The sequence below is a fragment of the Erithacus rubecula genome (assembly GCF_903797595.1).
Source record: "Erithacus rubecula genome assembly, chromosome: 21".
NCBI lineage: Eukaryota > Metazoa > Chordata > Aves > Passeriformes > Muscicapidae > Erithacus > Erithacus rubecula.
The window spans coordinates 2,265,488-2,281,867 of NC_136673.1; the positions used below are offsets into that span (position 1 = coordinate 2,265,488).

Consider the following 16,380-nt stretch of genomic DNA (forward strand, 5'->3'; position numbering starts at 1 on the left):
TGCAAGTTTGGTTCCAGGAGAGGAGGAAGGAAAGGGGGAAGGTCAAGGTTTGGGTCAGGTCTGTGACAGGAGCTGCCAAGAAGCAGCTGGAGGGGTGGAATTTGTGCAGGAGAGAACCTCACACCTTCCCAGAGGAGGAATGGCTGCTTTGGGAACTGTGCAAGACACTTTTCCAGCTGCATGGAGAACACAAATGTCCTTAAAATGCTGCAAAGCCCAGCAGGGTCATGCTGTGACCATTCCCATGGAGGGATGCAGAAATCCTAAAGGAAGACTCAAGTCCCTGCTCACCATGGCAGATTCTTTGGGCTGGACCAGGGAGAGAGGCTCAGCAGGAGTTCCACCAGCTCAGGCTCACAGGTCAGGACAATCAAAGTCCAAGCTGTAAAACAGCCACTGGCCTTTTTTCCAAATACATCCCTTTAAATGCACCCCCCCCTAAAAAGAGAGTATAAATACTGCCCTGAGAACAAACTTCCACATAGGACATTGCCATTAAAAATATCAGTGTTTTGATGACACAATTATAAGTTAGATATATTTAAATAAATAGCTGGCTACTTGCAAGAGGCCTGCAACATCAAAAGGTACAAGATTGTCTGGCAATGGGGCAAAGAGCAGGAAGTGTAAAAATCCCATTATTAGTCACCTACCACCCCATCTCCTCCCTGCTCCATCTCACAGGCTTCCAAATACTCCCCTGACCATGTTAAGAGAAAATTAACTCTGACATGTCTGTGCTGGTTTGAACTTGAACACCCCAAGTGCAAGCACAGGACCTGAGCCTGTAAATCCCCACTGCTGGGAGCAGCTCTTCCTCACAAAACCTGCTGGTTTTATTTAACAAAAATCTGTTTTTCAGGGATGTCCTGCACTCAGGGACAGGACAGTTCCTCCCCAGGCAAAGCCACACACATTCCTTGTGCCCCATGGCTGCAAGTTCTGGCTCCAGAGTGGTGACATCCCAGTTTTTATAAAATCTGTGCCTTTCCAAGCACAGTGGACTCAACTCCCCTCTGCATTTTCTGGGATGAAGCAGCAATCCCACCCCTGGGGTGAGGGCACACAGCCCCTGTAATTCACACTGATGTCTTCATCAATTCCAATTCCTCAGAGGAGTTTTTGCTGGGTTTAAATCAACTCCTGTGCCTTGCTACAAACACCACAGCTCCTAAATTCTGCTCTCCTTCAGCTTTTAAGCACTGCAAACTTCAGTTCTCACAAGCCAAGCAGGGCTCTGGTAAAGCCATCCCAAACAATAACAAAATCCAGAAATACCCACATCTTCTCAAAACTCCCATCATCCTAAAATGCAGAATTTCTTTATCCCTGCTGCTGCACCTGGGCACTCTCCTTTTCTCACACAAGGATAATTTATTTTACTGATGCTTTTTCCCCAGTTTTATACCCAGTTCAGTGGCTCTGAGGGGTGCTGGCATTCCAAGGGAAGCAGCTCTGAGCACTTTTATCTCTCTGAGTTCCACACTCCAACCATGGACTCCTGAAATCAAACCAAACATTTCCCAAGCCTTTACATTCTTCAAGGGCCACAAGTGCACCAAAGGATCTGTTTGCTAAATCTGAACCTCTCTTTATCCACTCAGAAGCCAAAAAACCTCCCACAAAACTACAGGGCAGTTTTTCCTAACTTTGTTCTCTAAAAACACTCATTAAAAGGAATATTAACCAGAATCCTGACTGTAGAGAAGGACATTTCTCTCTTCAAGTAAAAGAGTCTTCTGGTATTATTACAGGCATAAAGCTCCAGGAGTAAGCAAAAAAAAAAAAAAAAAAAAAGGTTAAATAATCAAAACTTTTCATAAAACCACAATATTCAGTCACAGCTACTCATGAGTAGCTCACTGGGGTGCAGGATCCTGGCTTCAGTTACAGGACAAGATTATAATTTCATGTTGTCAGTCTATTCTTAGCAAGAGCCCACAAAAATGGTTTTACTGTCCAATTTGAACAGAAGAAGCATCTCTATAAAGCTTGGAATTTCTAAATGTAGAAGTAAATATTTCAGCAGTCATCAACTGTAAAGCTTAATATGAAATTACAAAATTTAAAAAAAAAAAAATAAAAGAATCCTGGGATAGTAAGACAAGATAAAATCTCAGGCTGTTTTGATTTCTCCACCCTTCATATTAATTATGAGAAATTGGCAACTCCAATGCCTCAGCTGCATAACAGCACAGAGCAGATGCCAAGTTCAGGCCAAAACTTGTTGTAGGGTTTCAGGTTGCATCTTGTTGCATTTTTTGTTTAAAAAAAAAAATAAAAAATCTCCAAGTGCACAGAAATCCCTCCCACACCTCTTGCAGAGCTGCTCAGGATCTCCCTGCTGCACAGGAAACCTTTGTGCTGTTTAAGGACAGGGTCTCCTCCTGGTTCCTCTGCAAGATTTGCCTCTTCTGCCTTCCCTGCAGGGCTGTGAAGGATGGCAGGGATGATGACAGATGTCAATCATGTCTCATTAAATTGAAAATAACTCCCCCTTTTTTAGCAGGCTGCTAAAAAAGTAACACCTGCAGAGCCCAGTCATAAACACCAGCTGGATATTCACAGTGAGTTCTGCTCTTAATAGCTCAGAATTCCTCTCTGAAATCTCAAATCAGTCTTGTGGCAAAATAGGAAAGACCCAGGCTGACATTCTTGGTAAGATCATGGTAAAAATAAGTAAAAAGAAAACCCACTTCTAACTCAAAGATAGCAATTTCAAGCGTGCTTTAAACACCTTAAACAAGATAAAAACCTGTCATTCTGTTACTTTACAGAACACCAGCAACCCCCACATGCAATTCAGCTGGTTTTTTTTTTTTTTGTAAACAGAATAAAACCCCCACAAGCCCCTTGCCAAAACTGTGCACATAAAAATGGAAAAAAACCCCAAAAAAACACTGTGTGAACACATTCCTCCTTGCAATGGGACATGGCAGAGTGTGAGCTTAGGAATTGCAGCCACTTGGGAATCCAAGTTTTGATTGGTGAATTCTGTGGTGAAAGAGATCCTGACAGAGAACCTCCTTCAAATACAACCCCAGTGGGACTGCAACAACACTAATGCAGCAAATAAATAGGAAAAAGTAATGCTATTTATTAGAATTCCATCTCTGAATGATTCTGCTTCAATTAGAATGCCAGATAAACAAGCTTGGATAGAAATGTGCTTGCTCTCCCAAGATTTGGGCTTTTTTAAAAAAAACATTTCTTAAGAATCCTTTTTTTTTTAAAAAAAAGCAGTTTTGCAATTTGATAAGAGCCATAAATTAATACTGTATGGAGATGATTACTATCCTATGCTAGTGGTCAGTGACCTTTTGTAAACACCAGCCAGATCCTACCAAAACTGGCCAGAAAACTGTCACAGGCCTTTTGAACCAGCAAATATTTCTTGCCAACAATCAGATTCTTAAATGTTTTCACAAAACCTTTTTCCTATTTTTTTTTTTTAATAGATATACTTTATTTTAAACCTAATACCTGAAAACATCAACAAATCCTCAAACCTCTTCCACTAACACTAAACCCACAAGGCAACTCACTCCCTGTTGGCTGCAACTAAAGTTCTGCTGTCAGAAGATCCCTCCAGCCAGGATCTCTGTTTTTCCCTCCCTCCCTCCCTTCCATCCACCCCTTCCCAACCATCCAGGCACCTTCCCCTGGTGCAGGGGGGGAGTGAGGCCCAGGGGGAGGGGGCACAGAGCCCTGGCAGGTCCCTCTACGTGCGATTCAGGGTCTGGAAGATCCTGGAGATCTGCAGCATCACCGGCCCCGTCTCGGGATCGTTCATCCACTGGGTGCTGTTCAAGGGGTTTTCAAGCATGTCCTCAAAGGCTGCCAAGAAATAGGGATTGCAAACAGTTAGGGAGAAATAGAGCTTAGAAATGGTGGGGATACATTGTCAAGGGTTGACAGTCTCAGATGTTGTTACAGTGATTAAATGCTCAGCCTGGATTACAGGCCAGCACATAAAACCTCAAGGACGTGAGGTTGAAAAGGTAAAGCTTTAATAAATGTGTCCAGGATCATGCCATGAAATTTATCCCTTCCTGAACACTCCCCTGCAGCTCCACTCCTCTGATCAAAGCTTTTTCCACATCCCAGCCTGGATTTCTTGCACCAATATCCTTTTCCTCCCTGGTATTTATCCAAGACAGTTCATGGAAAGCACAGTCACCCCTTGCCTGTTCCCTGGGCTGTTTTTTCTGCCAGCAGAAGCAGCAGCAGATGTGCCAAAGGTTGCACAGGGCCAGCACAAGTGTAGCCCCATAATCCTCCAAATTTCAGCATTTTATATTTTAATAGAGGCTCCCAAAGCCACCAGGGAAACAGCATCTTGTTCCTCCTTCCTGGAGAGTCAGGGAGGTGTGAAGAAAAAATACCTCAATTTCTGAACAGAGAGAGTGGTGCAAATATTCAATTAATATTCTGTCTTTACAATAAGCTTTGCTGTTTGTTTGCCTTTTTGTTGTTTTCTTTTACTGCTCCTAGTTTTGACTCTTCTACTCATGCTGAAGGAACCAGACAGCCACTGCAAATCTGGCAGAGGAATGGGCCAGGCTCTGATTTAAACCCTTTGACAGGCACTGAGCTGGGCTCCTGGACATTTGGAGCCAGTCATCACAGAATGGGACAAAAAAAGCAGCTGCAGAGTCACCAAAATGTCAGTGTTGTAACAGCCTGGCCCAAGGTCAGGGTTAATTTTCCCAGGAGTGCCAGTGTACAAAGCTCAAGTGCCATTAGCACCTCTGAAAAGTTCCTCATTAATACCTTGCTCAAGGTCATGCAACTTGCCTCCAGGAAAGCCCAAAATAAACCCCAGATCTCCCCTTCCAGCACTTGAAGTATTTTCTTTTACAGAGACTCACAAGCTCAAAACTAAAGATTTATCAATATTCTGTGAGGAACTCATTAAATGCAAACCCTCATTATTAAAACCTGTGACATAAGCAATTTGCAGATGTATCATTAGGAATATTTTTCTCTGATGTTCATCCTAGCTCCACAAGCTCCTATAATGGCATTTCATTTTCTATTTATATTCTGAACTGCAGTGTGGAACCCCTGTTGGAAATGAAGAGACCATTTGTTCAGAAATCAAGAGTGGGAAGGTTCTGCTCTTGAATTATTTAAAGGCTTGCAAACTCTCCTAATTACATTTAAAGCAGCATTTTTAAAGTCTCTCTTGAATGAGCTTGTGCACACAGCCTTTATTTAAAAGCATTGCTTCAAATAAGTTTTGAAGCCAAAGATTAAATGCAAAACTTTTTATATCTGCATGATGGGGCCAGCCATTGTTCTGTTTTGTCAGAAAGAGCAATTCCTCAGGGATTTGAGGCTCTGTCAGGCTCCTCAGCTGGGCACACTCTGTGCCCACAGCTTTCCTGACCCTGAGCACACAGACTTTACCACAGAGCTCAAACCCAAGCAAGGGGAAGGCTGTTTTCCCATTTTATCTCCATTTTGATAGGCAAAGCCTTCTTGTTTGGATACTTTTCCACAAGTTCCCTTCTGTCTCAGTGAGCAGGTCTCACACACAGGGAGCTGCACAGCAGGACACAGCCTTGTTTTTTCTGGGAAATAATCAGAGTTCTAGACAGACATTCCTGATTTTTTTTTCTTCTCGTGGCCAAAGGGGGCACACAAAAGGTCTCCTAAGTCCACAAAAGAATTTCAGCCAGCAGCTATTCAACTTCTGAGTTCACCAAGTGGAATCCTGGGGAATTAAAATCATTTCAAGGCCTGCTCTGGGCTCAGCTGAGCTGCAGGATGAAGCAAACAAAGAGCAGAAAAAGGCTCCAGAGCTGCCCCTATCCCCCACAGGGGGCTGCCATCATCAGCTCTGCTTTGATTTCCTGGCAAATCCAGCAGGAACCCTCACAGCACTTACCTAGTAGAGTTTTAGGGTTGGTGAGCCCTAATTGTACCACTGGGTTTTCTAAGATGGCTTGGAAGAGAGGGCTGTTGGTGTCAATGCCCTTGTCTAAGTCCTCTGGAGAAGGTTTTCTGTCTCCCAGCAGCCACTCACACTGAAAGAGATCAGCAGGCACATCAGATTTCATTAGAACCAAAGTGTCTCTACTCAAAAGTTTTGCTAATGTAGCATTTTAAAAATACTTTCCCCTCTCCCAGTTAAAGCCTGAGCTGTACATTTCTTTTCACACATTCATTTGTACCAGCAAACCCAACATCCTCTCTCCAGCAATAGCCAGCACTGGATATTGAAGAGAGGATTCCCTGGGCTGTGTCCACAAAAATTATCCTTAACATACAGCAGGGGACTAATCAATCTTAGAAAAAATTCCTGTTTTCTGATTGCAGTAACTGTGGAAGCATTGCTGCCAAATGGTAATTTACACCTTGCATGCCTTGAATCTATCCTGGATCATTTATTCCTGTCCTAAACCAGTTATTCTTGGGAATACCTTCTCCTTTCCCATGACAGCACAATCTATTTTGCAGATTGTGGTGAGGGAGATTCTCAGGAGTTTTTTGAAAACCCAGCCCCAGCCTCACAGACCCTGAGCTCCTCTCAGGAATCCAAACCCTTTGCAATCATTCCAGCTGTGCATCCAATTTCAAGGAGACACAGAATCCTGAATCTTCAGTAGGAGTTGATTTTCTGACAGATCCAAACATGACCCAGCTCAAGGATGAGAAGAAGCATCAGTGGGACAGAGACCCCTGGAGCTGCAAGGACTTTGTTGTACTCACAGCTGCATTTTGCTGGTTGTTGTTCACTCTGAGTGCATCCACCACTTCCTTTTCATCAAACCCCATCTCCATCAGAGCAATGACAGCCTAGAACAGAGTCCCACAGTTTAATTAATGTGACATTTGGAACAGAAATGAGAGCAATCATATCCCTTCACCTTCATTGTGCAGCTTTATGTGAGGTAAAACTCCCCCATAATTTCCATATGCAGAGCACTCAGTAATTTTATTAGCAAAGTTTTCAAATATTCTATATCAAAAGTGTCTTTATTAGGGAAGAAGAAAAAGAATCTTAGGAGGTAGTTCCTGCTCTCAACACTGGAAACTGAATGCAAGCAAAGAGCAAGTGTACCTGGGGTAGAAAAGAGAAGGAAAATGAGGGAAAAACCCTCATTTTGGAACTCCTGTCACAAAGCTCTTGTTCACATCTCACTGACAGATCAGCCTTGAAGTGCATTTGTGGCTCTATTCACCCCCTTTAATTTCACTTCCCAGATTTATTACACTGCTGCTGAGTGTGATGTATTCAAACACACCCAGATAATGGTATGACAATGTTTCACTGGTTAGAAATTGCACCAAATGCACTTGCAGCTCTTAACCCAAAATCTCAGGACAGTAAACCCAAGGTGCCAGATGTCACAGAGCTGTCCTGATGTGTCCCCAGTGGGAGAACAACACATTCCCAGTGCAGGCAAGGCTGGGTTCTGAAAAAAGGGCAACTTCTGGCCTTGCTGCAGGACTCCAATCTGCCAGTGGTACTTTTCCTTGCTCCCTAAAACAATCATGTTCTTCTGCCCTTTCCACAGAATCATGGAATGGTTTGTGTTGGAAGGGACCTCAGAGATCATCCAGTTCCAACTCCCTGCCAGGAGCAGGGACACTTTGCACTAGCCCAGGGATTTCAGAGCCCCATCCATCCTGTTCTAGAGCCAAAGGATCTACTCCTGTCCTGCCACCTTCCTTCCCAGGCTGCAGTGAAAACAGCTCTGGAGCTCCCTTCAGTCCTCTCAGGGTTTTGAGGTGCAGAAGCAACAGTTCCTTTCATGTAGATCCTGCTGTCCCAGGCAGTAACACATTCCTGAGGTAAAATCCCTGAATTGAAACACCCCCTAAACCCCTCCACTGAAATACTGCCAAGCCAGCACAATACCCATCTCCCCAGGAGTCCCATCCCATTCACTGAACATTTATTTGGATTTCCTGGTGCCCATGGAATCCCTCCCAGCCCCCCAGGTCTCACCCACCCGTGGGTCTGGACGAAACTCTCTTTTCCTCCGGATCTTCTTGAAGATTTCTGTCAGCTCATCCTTGGCCTCCTCCCCTCCCTCCTCTGAGCTGGGAGCTGCAGCTGCCTCAGCAGAGGAGGCAGCACCTTCAGCTGGGGCTTCTGCAGGAGCCTGACCTGGCAGAGGAGCATCCACAGCAGGGTCATCAGCGTGTTCTATCAGCCACTCCATGGCCTGGGTCACTGACATGCTGGAAGAGATGGGAACAGCACAGGGAGGGGTGAGAGCAGCTCTCCACCTGCACTCATTTATTTCTGCAGCTTAATCCTGAAAACTCAAAGTTTTGGAGCAGATCTCATTTCTTTGGGCAACCACAACTCTCTCTGAATCTGGGAAAGGAGAGGTTCCAAGTCCAGCTTGGACCTATAACCCAGATTTTGAAAGGCATTTCTGGAGTCACCTCACCCTCTGCAGCATCTGCCTCGTGGCTGGTTGCAGAACTGCCAACAAAGCATGTTCTAAATCTGCACTGGAGCCACATCTCAGGTGCCAACAGCTCTGCTCCTCAGGGAGAGGGAGTACAACACCATGGTGTGACAGCATGGCTGTGCAGTGTAAGGGATCCTCAGAGCTCCCAACACCTCTTCCCACAGGTAGAAAGGAAAAAGCAAAGATAACAATAGTGCAAGGAATGTGTAATTCCATTTCACACAGGAATTATTGCATATTCATGGAAGGAAAAGCCTTTGCCTATTTGGCTTTGCTGTTACAACATGAAAGCTGCAGCACAGCAGGGGAGAAAGTCTTCCTGAGGTACTGGAAAAGTGTGACTGGAATATGTTGTGGACTCTACCACCAAAATTTTTCAAGAAAGGCCTAACAAACCCCTGTGAAGAGTGAGGTAGTACAGCTGGCTGCTCTTGGGGCATGAGAAGAACTACATAACCTCCAATTTTACTGCAGTTGCTCTCTAGACTTCACAATATTCTTGGAATTTTTAAAATATCAACACCAAGTCTATTTCTACAGCTGAAAGGCAAGTGTGGATGGGCTAAGTTTGCTTTTTCCTCTGTAAAATCTAACTTTGAAAGGTGAAAAAAATGTGATATGGATACTTGGGAACAGTGCCAGCCTGGCAGCCCTGATCCCCCTGCCCTGTGCCTGAGGCAGCACTTCTTGGAGCTAACACTTCCTCCCCCCTGGACTGAGGTGACCCACATAAAGAGACAAAGAAGGTGCAGATGTGTGTTAAAGCACAAGCACTAGTGGCAGGCAGGTGCAGGAACTCACTGGCTCAGCCTGAGGGCTTTGACAGCTCTGCTCTCTGGGAATCCCATCTCGGTCAGCTGGCGCAGCGCGATCTCGTCCACCCTGTCCTCCTCATCCTCATCCAGCATGGCTGCACACACACAGACAAAACACAGCTCACACCCACCCCTGGCTCACATAAACCCCTGTGTCAATGCAATGGCATGTGTTAGGTTCAAGCCCCATTCTCTCTCCCATCCCTTCTTTTGTTTCTGCCTCCAGTTTGCCACCTCATCATGTAATTTGCTGCACTCAGCTCGCTCCGGCTCACGTTGATTCTTCCAGGACAAAGACTTTGTCCAGATGTGTTCAAGATCTCAAACAAAAGGCCACTCACTCTCACATGACCACAGGATTTCCACACAGTTAAATATATGGCATTCACTGAGGATCTATAAAGCATTTCTCTAGAAATTAGGTTGGATCTGGCTGTAGCAGATCTCAAGGATGAGCATTTCCCACCAACCTGATCAACAGCCACCATTTCTCCTCATTTTACTACATCCTTGTGAACTTTCAGCTATTCTTTACCAACCCTAATAATTTTTAAATGGAACTTCTCACCCATCCCAAAAGGATCTTTTATATCCATGACTTTTATTCATATTTTTTACCACAAAGTCTTCAGCAGCTTTGCTGCCACATCAGTGTCTGAACTTCCCTCTGAGCCCGTTCCTATGCTCCAAAAACAAATTCCCAGGATTGAACTAGCAACTCTAAAGATATGTTCATACCATTGGCCTTCTTAAATAGTTCAACTGCATCAGGGTTCAGTGCTAGCAATTTCTGTGCAACTTCTATGAGAGACACTAAGATCTTCCGGAGCTCTGTCTGGAACTGCAAGAAAGGAAACTGTCAAAGCATTTAGACAGGAAGTTACCATCCATCAATGAATCTTAATGTATCTATTGTTAGTAACACAGCAGCAGCCTGGCCCTCTGGTCACAAAGTTGCTTTATTAGGGCTTTATTTTCATTGTTTAGTCTCTCAGGAGGCCTGAGACCTTCCTGTGAAGCGTTACATGGAAGCAAAAGTTCCTGGGCAGGGAGGTCCTGTTATTTCTACCACACCCTATGGGCAGTGGTCAAGGAAAGGAAATAAACCCCAGGAAACCCGTGAATTATTTAAGACTGAAGAAATAAAACTCCATAACTTCACATTTGCCTGATCTTGAATACCCTCTGAGGCTTTTTCCAAGCACAAACAAAACATTTAAAAATCCCAGTTTAGGACGGTATTTTATTATCACTAAATACCACGAGCTATCTCTAAACCTTAACCTATTTAATACACATTAGAGCCATCTGAATTTCCCCTATAGAGAAAAGGGTGCTGTATTAACCCCAATGAATCCATAAATACAAAGCAGGCTGTTGGATGTGTGAGCTGAAGCAGAGGCAGCACTCACATCCCTCATGCTGTGGTGGCTCACGCTGCGGTCCACGCTGCGGGCGGGCAGGTTGGCAGTGGCTTTGAGGATGGCATCCTTGTCAGGAGCTTTCTGCTCCTGCTTCCTCTGCAGGGAAAGCAACAGGAGCAGCTTTCACTACCCAGCAGCCACAGAACACAGCACAGAGTTTCATGTTCCTCCCCAAGACACCAAGCAGGGCTCTGTCTGTAATGCCATGGATTAACAGCTCCAGGGTGATCCTGCAGTGACAGAGCTCAGCTGGGCATGGTGGGCTGCCCCACTTTCAGCCCTTACACCTAGACATGCATAAATGTATCCCTGAGAACTTGGAGGCCTCTGAGTTTATGTTCCATCCTGACCCTCAGGAGCAACTCCAATAAAACAAAATAAAACAGTGAGGGGCAACATTCCAGCTCTGGAGGCTGGTTGGAGGGTGACAAGCCACACAGAGCTAAAGGCAGAAGACAACCTGACAGCAAACCAACATATTTCCTTGGGTTTTCAATCAAAATAAGGCACTTGCTGAACTGTATTTCAGTTATTAGACATTTGTTCAAAGACCGTATCTATAACATTTCCACAGAGTGTATCTGTGTGTTTCATTTTAAGGTAAATGTTCTCAGAATGAAAGTTAAAAATGCAAAATCAGTTTGGAAAAAATAGGAAACAATTCCTGCAGAATTTAACTGGCAGCATCTACCTCTCCAAGGAGAGTACATCACCTTTCCACATACCATCAACAAAGCAATAAATGCAAAGTGTTTCAGACTCACCTTCTCCTCTGCAACCACATCTGCCATCTTGGGGAGCAGGGCTGGTGCACGTTTCTTGACCAGCAGCAACACATCTGTGAGAGAAGGACACTGCTCAGGTTAGAGAGTCTGGGGGAGCAGCTCCTGCAAGATACCCCTCAAATTCAACTGCTCCTGGGGATTAATTTTGTGTTTGTTCCATGTAATTAGTTTCCTATGTCAAAGCACAGAGAAATTCTTAAAAACGTTTGGAATTTGCCAGATAAAGCTGAGTTGCTCCTGGCAGACTGAAAGGATTCAAACCCAATCTCACCTCTGTCCTGAATGTTCTCCTCCAACACTGTTTTTGTGTCTGTCAGCACCTTCTCAGAAGTAGCATGGATCAGCTTATGATGTGTCACAGTTTTGGGATCCTCCAAGCTCCCAGGAAGACACTGCAGGAGACAATAAATATGAAAATTAATATAAAATGAGGCTCCTCATGAGGCATTTGGCACTCAGGGCTCTCCACATACAAACTGTGATTCATTTCCTGGCTTCTCAAGAACTGGCTCCAGGACTCACTACTATGTTAATTCTGATCACTGAGGTCCCTCAGAAATTGGTTTCACAAAATAAAAATGCAAATCTACCCAGAGCAGCAGTGTTTTACAGGAGGGAAGGCTGGAATGCTGTATGTTCTCATTTGGAGTGTCCAAACAGGACAGACTCCCTGCCTCACCTCATAATTAGTATTTACTCTCAGAGTAAACAAGGCACTGCCAGGAGTGATTTTGGTTTATCTGACCTTAAACTGGCCAGTTTCTGCACCTTGTTTCAAGCTGAAATAATGAGATTTGGCTGCTGGAGCCCTACCCTGGGTTAGGGCTGAACTAAAGTTCCATTCACAGCTCTTCCTCCCAACCATAAATAATCAGAATACAATGGATTTTTTTTTTTTTTTTGTGCTCATTCCCTTATTGCAATTCTAAATTGCATGCCAATTAATTCACTAGGAAATTAGTTCAAATCCTTAAAAAGAGTGCTCACACAGGCCTTGAGCTGCCTCCTCCTCACACCAGAGTGGCTCCAGATGCACAGTGAGAGATTATTCCATCAGAGCATCTAGAGCCTTCCAATTTGCTTGAGTGCAAAAAAAAGAAAGCAAAGTGCTTGCAATTCCAGAAAGGCAAAATTAGAAATAACAACCTGAAATTGCTGCTGCTGTTCTCACCACAAAAACAGGACACTTCATAGTGACCTTGCCTGCTCTGCTCACAGCACACAGCTTTCAGTGACACAGAGGCATTCCCAGAAATCCCACTGAAATCCTTGATTTTGGTGGAGCATTTAGTGCTGTTCAACACCAGCCTCCTGCAAAGGAGCCTTTGGAATCCATCATCACCTTTCCTGCAGCTGATGGGAAGCTCAGCTCTCTCCTGCTTCTCCAAACAAAACTCTCTTGTTTCCAGCCCCTCACCTGAGCCTGGTTCTGATGCCTCACTGAGATTGAGGTGAGAATATCTGAGCCTTGCTTTGTCTCACAGCAGCTTCTCAGGGACTCTGAAGCTCCTGAAGAGCTGAACCAAGGCCAAGGAACACATTAACAGCTGGGAGCACCTCCTGTAATGGATCTGATAAAGTGCCCAAAATGCCTGGGTACATCAGAGGAACATCTCTGCAACCAGGCTCAGAATATTCCTGTCACAGACCCTGAGGGTGAGAGAAGCTGGCAAGGGCAGCTGGGAGCTGTGTTGGGGCAGAAGTTTAAGGAGAAAAATTAAATTCTTATTTTCTGCTCTTCCAACCACTTTAATAACAACTGCAGAGAATAATAAGGCAGATATGGGCACTACAGATACCAAAGAGGCTGCTGAGTAAAACACTTATCTACACATTTTAAATGCCCTGGAAATAGAAAAACACCTGACCAGCAGTGTCTTTACTCATTCTCACCCTTTTATTTAATTCTGGAGTTCCCAGCAGCCTGCTCTGCCTGGCAGGAGACAAACAATTGTCACAGGTGCCCAAGCAACTGCTGAAATCCAAAGCCCTGGTGATGCCAAACACCTCTTGCAAAGCTTGGAATCCTGGTAAACCACAAGGCTTTGATTGTTTTAAAATACAAAACCTTTTTTTTGTTGTTGTTGTTTGTGTGTTTGCTTTTAATAACAGAGACATTTGAAAATAGCCCTGACACTCCCTATTATTAAACTTGGGTGACTTAAACCAAATGTTTAAACAAGTGTTATAGGTAAGGGGAAAAACCAGTGGGAGAGGTTTATTTCTTTGCCTAACAAAACCCCAAAACATCAAATTTGGGGGAAATAAAGACATCAAGAGTGGCACTTCAGAGATCAGCCAGCATTTGAAGGTTATGGAGGGAAAAGTGGCACTTCCCCAGCTGCAACCTGTGACAAACACCTCCCTCTGCTTCCTGAAATAATAATTTCAGAGCCATTCAGGAACATAACCATCAGTCTCTTGGAAGAATTGGCTGCAGAAATCATCTCAAGGTCTTCTCAAAATCCAGTCTGTGAGCAGGAGCCATGATTTTTCCATGTCTACTTTCCCCCTCCATAAAACTATTTATTATCCATTGTGGTTATGGAAATCCACTCCAGGATGGATTTTTGCACAAAGCAGCAGAGATTGAAATCAAATATCACCCTGAGTTATCAAATTGTCTCTAAACCTGCTCTCTGTCAGTGTGAAGCCATTCACCCTTGTCCTGTAAAATTCCATCTCTCTTTACCTGTTTCCTGTCAGCTTCCTTCAGGTACTGGAAAAGTTCCTGGGCACTTTTATCTCACCCAGGAAATAAAACCTTTAATCAAATGGGAGGTAAATGATTACAAATTACAGAGATCTCCTGTTTTATGTTAAAACAAAACAACTCCTTGCAAGACTTTAAAGGCAAATCCCCCCCCATATAAAAAGTGATTTAGTGCATTGTGGTCAGGGGTGCAGCTGCCAGGCCAGGCTGTGCTGGCCATGGGTCACAGTGTCACACACTGCTCGTGTCAATCAGGACAGCAAAACCTGCCAGTGCCTGAGCTCCCACTCAGCCCAGGGGCTCTGAGAGCTCCAGCTCTGCCTCTGCCACAGCACAGAGCCACAAGTGAGTGACCCTCTGGCACCTCCAGCAACATCTTATTGTTTAAAGCACAGGGAAAAGCTTGGATCTCCCCCCAAAACCACCACAGCTGTTCCAGTGCCAGCACAGGGTGAGGCTGCACTAAGATTTTAACAAAACAGGTGATTTCTCCTCCTGGGTTCTCACCTTGCTGCTGTGCTCAGACACAGAAACAAGCCGGGCTGGAATGCAGCTCACACCCACAGGGGCAGGAGCTGGGGAGCTCTGCCACCAAACATCACCAAGTGATTCTGCCCAAATCCTCCTTTAGCAACATACAAACCCCTCCAAAAGGGGTTTTATTTCCTTATGGCCACTCGGAGGGAGGAAAGCAACCACAGCAAACCTGGACACAAAGCCACCTGTTCACCTGATTTTTTTTTCCCCCCTGTTTTTAAAACCATTTACAGGGCGTTGGAAAAATCACTTTGCCTTTCTCGCGGACTGTAAATCGCAGCCGTTCCCTCGGTCCCCGCTCATTTCCAGCCCCGCAGAGTTTTGGGCTCTCCCTCCGCTCCTTACGTGCTTCAGGCACCGCTCCTTGAGCTTCTCCACCGTGGTGTCCTCGGGCACCTCCTCCAGCCACTCGGCGCCCTCCATGGTGCACACATGGAGCCTCAGCACCTTGCCCGCAAAGATCTTCTCCTCCTGCACGAACATCGCTCCCGCTCGCGCCGCTCCGCCTCAGCAGGCCCCGCGCACCTCCCGCCCGCCCATGAAGGTCACCCGGCCCGGCCCGGCCCGGCGCGGGGCAGCGGCGGCGCGGCCCGGGCGGCGCGGGGAGCGCGGCTCTGCCTGTGCCCGGCCCGGCCCGGCCCTGCCCGCCGGCACCGCCGCTGGCACCGCCCGCGCCCCGCCGCCCCTCCGGGGACACGGCGGCGCTCCCGCCGCGGCCGGAAACGGAAACGCTGCGCCCCGCCGAGGCATGCTGGGAGATGTAGTTCTACCGCCTTGGGCTCCTCCGGAAGTGAAGGTGTAGAAACTCCCTCCCCCTTCACGCCCCTGGGCGGGGAGTTGAGGTTTTCAATCTTTAAGAAATCTTTAATAAACCTTCAATAAACGATTAATGACACAATGACGTTTCGTGACGTTTAAGGCCGTTTATTAACGGCAGTTAACAAGGAGTTGCCCCGATGCATTTTGGGATCGCGGTCTCGCCGCCCGCCCCGGTGCGCGCCGGGACTGCGGCGCCGCCCGGTGCACGCTGGGAGTTGTAGTTCCGTCCCGCTGGGCTCGGGGGTCGCTGTGGCGGCCCGGGCAGGGCTGAGGGGTCGCGGGCACCCCGGGGACACCGGGAGGCACCGGGGACACCGGGGCGGTGCTGCTGTCCCGAGCGGGGCGCGATGGAGCGGCCGGGCACAGCGGGAGTTCCCCCCGGCGCCGTTAGAGGGGGCCCGCGGCCCGCTCCCCTCAATTCCCGGCCAGCGGGAGCGGTTCTTTTCTGTATTTTATTATTAAAACTTTCGCTCTGTTATTCAAACCGTGTCACTTCCTACGGCTCGTGCCCGAGCTGCGCCGATCGCTTGGGTTTGGGTTTAGCAAGCGCCGCAAAGTTCTCACGAGTTTAAAGCACGTATTTATTTCAATAAAAAGCCATAAATTCGCCCCAAAAGTGGTTTTCCAGCGCACAATGGAAAGTGTGGAGGCATTTTGGGGCTCCGGGAGCCCAAAGCACATCTGTCCAGCTGTGCTGAGCAGGGAATTCTGCAAAGCAGCCAAAGGAAGCACCAGGGTCTGTCTGTGCCCAGCAAAAACAACAAAAACCCCACCAGAAAAAGGCTGAAAGTGCTCTAAAAATGCTCTCCCTGCACGCCACACGTGCCCTGACTTGTTTTCCCACTCTTCAGC

The 16,380-nt window shown here is 46.3% G+C and overlaps 1 protein-coding gene across 2 annotated transcripts; it reads right to left on the reverse strand.

Moving 5' to 3' along the window:
• Positions 1–2,276: 2,276 nt before the first annotated feature.
• UBAC1 (UBA domain containing 1) lies at positions 2,277–15,423 on the reverse strand. Of its 2 annotated transcripts, none has more exons than XM_079323878.1 (10): positions 15,055–15,421; positions 11,731–11,851; positions 11,439–11,512; positions 10,663–10,770; positions 9,989–10,091; positions 9,237–9,345; positions 7,965–8,196; positions 6,718–6,804; positions 5,894–6,032; positions 2,277–3,837 (listed from the first exon to the last, which is right to left on the reverse strand). In XM_079323878.1, exons 1-10 carry the CDS (start codon positions 15,190–15,192, stop codon positions 3,722–3,724), a joined length of 1,227 nt encoding a protein of 408 aa, XP_079180004.1. In that variant the 5' UTR covers positions 15,193–15,421; the 3' UTR covers positions 2,277–3,721. The 2 variants fall into 2 exon arrangements, with proteins under 2 accessions (XP_079180004.1, XP_079180003.1); XM_079323877.1 differs by having other exon boundaries at positions 3,642–3,837; positions 9,989–10,106; positions 15,055–15,423.
• Between the last annotated feature and the right edge of the window lie 957 nt (positions 15,424–16,380).